This window comes from Mytilus edulis, chromosome 1 (assembly GCF_963676685.1).
Source record: "Mytilus edulis chromosome 1, xbMytEdul2.2, whole genome shotgun sequence".
Taxonomy (NCBI): Eukaryota; Metazoa; Mollusca; class Bivalvia; order Mytilida; family Mytilidae; genus Mytilus; species Mytilus edulis.
The window spans coordinates 100,625,943-100,630,970 of NC_092344.1; the positions used below are offsets into that span (position 1 = coordinate 100,625,943).

A 5,028-nucleotide genomic window follows, 5' to 3' on the forward strand; every position below is an offset into this window, starting at 1 on the left:
TACTCGTCCCAAAGTAAAAGAATTAACATAAACAGAAAATTTAAACTAGAGGTTATAAAAACATTTGTTTACATTTTCTAAAGACTTCGTTATATACAACTATACCTAGATGCGTATTATGTCTTATTCGTTAAATAAATATTAACACAATATTTCAGAATAAACTAATTTTGAATTGTTTATTATTGTGTAGTTAAGGAATATACTTCTAGTTTTTCTCCTATAAAAGACCAGAATGCCGACCCCATACAGATTTGTTATTCGTTTCTATAATATGCAATAGCACATATTCCATGGCTATCTTATGGCACGGAATCAAGGTCATAATTATTGATTTAGGCAAATCCTGTCATTTTTAAAAAGTGATCCCAAACACATGCAAGTCATACGCCCCAATACAAAAGCATTAGTTGTCATAGAAAAGGGGGAGTTATAATCCCTGGAACAACCCCTTGGATCACCCACTGTGTCTTACGCATTTGCTTTAGGACTTCAAACTTCTTGCATTTCATGCAAAATTGTAGACTATGTAAAAAAAGACGTATTTATAAGATCTTGTCATTTATATTTGCATAACCCAATGCCTCCAGCCATGCAGTTATTTGCTGTAAGCCCTTATACTAAGATGCTCCTTTTATATGAAATACGTCAATTTAATTATAAGCTGAATATTCTACACAGATGTTTCTAGATTATATCCTGGAAACGGATTCATTTGTTAGTAAAACTGACGTTGATTTTGGAAGACTAAAGAATTTAAAACTACTTTTTGCAATTTTTGGGGTGAAATAAGGGCTCTTTTAACAGAGTCTTTGAATGCTTTGCGTCTATCTTCGTAAAAAGGAGGAGACTAATTGAGATAGCCTTAATATTACAAAATGCAACTTCAAATGTTTGCTGCCTACGACCCATTCCAAATATTGTCTCACAGACGCGTACCCTCATCTCTTTTAATCAAGATGTAATCCTTTACATTTTTCATCCTTTCACTTTTACATTTTGATAAATTTTTCCTCCTTGATTAGGTCATTTGTAATCAATTACCCAAAAATAAAAGGAGAGGGTCGTCTTGGATTTCTTAAATAATAAAAAAAAAACGATAATGCCGTCATGATCCACGAATCATGAGGAAACAGTTTATACACAATGATTCTTCCTGATATTGATAGATTTTTGCTTGTTTACTGTTCATTTACTAATATTTCATGCATATTAAGGAAGGACGAAAACAACAGTTATTAAACAATATATCAAATAATGGAGGTCGAAAAGATAGAGGTTTAGAATTTGTGACTGTAACCGAAAATGACGATTGGATCGACAGGGCAGGTTTTATTTATTTTGCCTTACAACAGGCCATACACGGATTTCTCAAATGGTTTGTGCAGGTGTTCATTTAGAAAGCATGGCACTCTTCTTGCACATGACAATGAATTAGCGTTCCCATTTGATCGGATTTTGATGCACTTTTATTTTATTTAAACATTCCGCACATCTGAAACGGACACCCTTTTTACCGTGGGTTTTACTGTCGGATGGAAGAAATCTAAGGTGAAGATATCAATATCAATATGACGCGTATGTAACATTGAGTAGCACACGGGAGCTACAGTGAGGACAAGTCTAACATGTTTCATCCTTTATATGTTCAATACTTAAGTAAGGATCAAAAGCCCGGGTATCGATTCGATGGTTTTCACACAGAATTTCATTTGTTTTGATATTTGTGTTTCCACTAAAACAAGTTCGAATAAAAAATAACAGATAAAGTACAGTAAAACCCATATAAAACAGAATTTGGATAAAAACAGGATTATCACATCATTATATGTTTTGTATACAAATACAATAAATATACTTATTGGTTTTTAAAGAAAATTATTTAACATTGTCATAATTTTAAATAAGTATCTTAATACCGTATTGACATGTATATATTTCTATTTTATTCACGACTTGGTGTGGAAAACCTTCAAACAAGTCCACTTTAATTGGTATTCGACATGTTAAAACTAATAGATCTTGCCATTTAAAAGATTTTGACAATGCTATGTCAATCAAAAAATGTTAAAGTTTTATTGACCATACTTTGAAAAGTAACGTAATACCTTATCAAAAACTCCTGTAATCGATGTACGACAATGGGTAGAAAATATTTCAATTGACGAAATAATGATTGGCATTTAAACTTTTCAGAGGGTTGGACTTCTGTTCTTTAATGACAAAAGCATAAAACCTTAAATTCTCGTCAAACAGTAGAAGAAATTTATACGATCAGATACAGTAAAATATATACTGTGTACTAATGTTTGTATTGCATTAGTATTTATATCTGGAAATTTATTGTTCCTTGGAATCAATATAATGAACAATTCTGTGTGATAGTAATACTAACAATGCTATTGTCAATTTAAGTGATTCGAACGAAAACAAACAGCAATCGTTTCTACAACAAGGTGCTTGAATAAGACATGATGATTGCTTTACTGATGGAATCAATACGAATACGATAAGGCGATTTTTTGGAGAGGAGAATTATTGAAAGTATACCAGGAGGTCATACTGAGTTTTGTACTAGGAATTGATCTTTTTTTAGGAGTTAAAAATGAAAAATTCTCTGTTATTAAATAATTTTGTTAAAGAACGTCCAAAAACGGCACATTCAAAACAATCAAGACCGGGAACTGTTAACAGTAGTAGAAGTAGAAAGGAACCAGTTGGTCGTTCGCTTTCAAGGGTTTCGTCTGAATTTCAATCGCCTCGAGATACATCATCAAGACTAGGATATAAAGAGAGGCAAAAATTATTACAAGACGGACGGCGTGAAAGTGTCTGTTCTCAAATTTATTCTGATGAGTATACATCGGGTTCAGATTCAGAAGAGGACAATTATGTTGACAACAAATTTGGAAACAAAGCCGACAATTACTGGTCAAGTTTGGATGATTCAATAAAACGGATTAATGATGACAGTGATAAATTTGCATTCAAACCTCGTCCTAACTTTAAATCAAGTGGTGATTTCAAAGATGTTATGACAGAAATGTCGGGAAATACTGAATACGGGGTATCTAAGGGGTATACATTGTTGAAAGACAAAATCAGTCGACTAACTAATGTTTCGTCTATAACAGCATTAGCTTTACTCCAGGCAACAAAACAAGACAGTGAACAGGACGAAACAGACAGTAAGACTAATGAAAGTGAAAGTGAAGATGAATTACAAGAAGAAATAACTAGAGAAACGCGGGAAAAAGAATTAGTATCGTCGATAGGTGGTGCAAAGAGATCTTGGCGCGTTTTGAAAACTCACGTGAAAGAAAACGCAGTAGAGCATCGAACAACGAGTGTTAAAATGAATTGGGAGGCTATAAGGCACCATGTTTCTGGAATTACAGATTTAGACAAAGCACGAAAAGACTTGTATCAACGATATGGATTTTTACCTACTGTCCAAGAGGACGGATCGAAAGTATGTAAAAATGTTATGTGGCTAAATCGCACACGTGCTGGAATAATGGAAAATCAGAATGACAATTTGATAAGAGGCAAACTAAGAGCTCAAAGTGCAAGACCTTTTACGAATCAAAATTCAGATAGATATAGAAGTTTGTCCGGTAGCAGTTTTTCAAATGGATATTCTAGACCAGCTTCTAGTAAGATTTCAGATGTTTCTAAAGTTAGAATTCGACCTATGTCAGAAAAAATTACACGATCTCGTTTGCGACCGTCATCAGTGAAACCTCCACAATCATAATATATTTTACTTGTTATTTTAAAATTACATGTATATCATTTCTTACTTTTACAATTTATGCAATACACATTAACCTGCATTTATCATGATTTTAATGTACACGTACATCTAGTATCCTTATAATGATCTATAATGTATAGCAAAACTAAAAAGGCATTTAAGTTTTTTTAATTTAATTGTAATGTTTTTATCATTGATTTATTATTAATGAACTATTTATACAGTGCTTATTTATTAATATTATAAGATTAATTTATTAGTTCATTGTGTTTTCACAAATAGTCGGTCATACCTTGTTATGCAATTAAAAAGACCAAAATCCTACGATAGTTGTATTTGTGCTTGCACGTTGACGTCACAAACTGTAATTTAGACTATTACCTTGCAAAAATTTAACACCAATTTGATCCTAATCTCCTTGATAAATTATAAAATTAAGTTAATTATAGATAATTGGCTATCATTTGAACAGAATACTATGTAGGTTCGTACGATATACCGATAGACTTGTCATATATATCTAATGTTCTGCTACCGATATTACAATCCGTTTTGCGACACAAACCTCCAAATATCAACTTCTACATAGGACTATCGAAACGGGAGTTCGCTCGTTCTTCAATAAAAATCACGCCTAACTCTGATGAAAACTCATTCTGTGTAATCATTCTATTCAAATGATTGGTTGACTTGAACTACATTTTAAAACAATTATACTTCAGTTAAATTGCATAATACATTTGAAGATAATTGAAAGAAACCACGACTAGTGATATTGATCAAAATGATTATGTCACAAGTTAAAAACAATGTACCGTAAAACAAAGATTACTTTGATACTAAAACAGATACTATTTTTTTTTTATTTAAATAATGGTTAACAATTAACAAAAAAAACATATAACAAAGAGGACCAAAAAATCGAACTACATAGCTTTAACTATGATTTTTAATTTTATGTGTGTTTAGGATTTGCTAAACAATATAAATTGCATTTAGAATTTTGACGAAATTTATTTTAATTAATAGTTGTATCCGAAAGACCTAACTTATGTGTTTTTACGAGGCGTTGGACTATTGTCAAGTATACAATCAACATAAATGTATAAATATAAAAAAGAAAATGTGGTATGATTGCCAATGAGACAAATCTCCAATAGAGACCATATGCCACAAAAAATAACAACTATAGGTCACCGTACGGCCTGCAACAATGAAAAAAACCCATATATAACATAGTCAGCTATAAAAGGTCCCGAAATGCCAAATGT

The 5,028-nt window shown here is 31.8% G+C and overlaps 1 protein-coding gene across 1 annotated transcript; it reads left to right on the forward strand.

Moving 5' to 3' along the window:
• Positions 1-2,253: 2,253 nt before the first annotated feature.
• LOC139498168 (uncharacterized) lies at positions 2,254-4,081 on the forward strand. The gene has a single exon (XM_071286504.1). The coding sequence runs from the start codon at positions 2,606-2,608 to the stop codon at positions 3,755-3,757; it is 1,152 nt and encodes a 383-aa protein (XP_071142605.1). The 5' UTR covers positions 2,254-2,605; the 3' UTR covers positions 3,758-4,081.
• Positions 4,082-5,028: the final 947 nt, after the last annotated feature.

What these genes read in the sequence shown, in the direction of transcription:
- LOC139498168 (XM_071286504.1), top strand. Translation starts at nt 2,606, where the DNA reads ATGAAAAATTCTCTGTTATTAAATAATTTTGTTAAAGAACGTCCAAAA.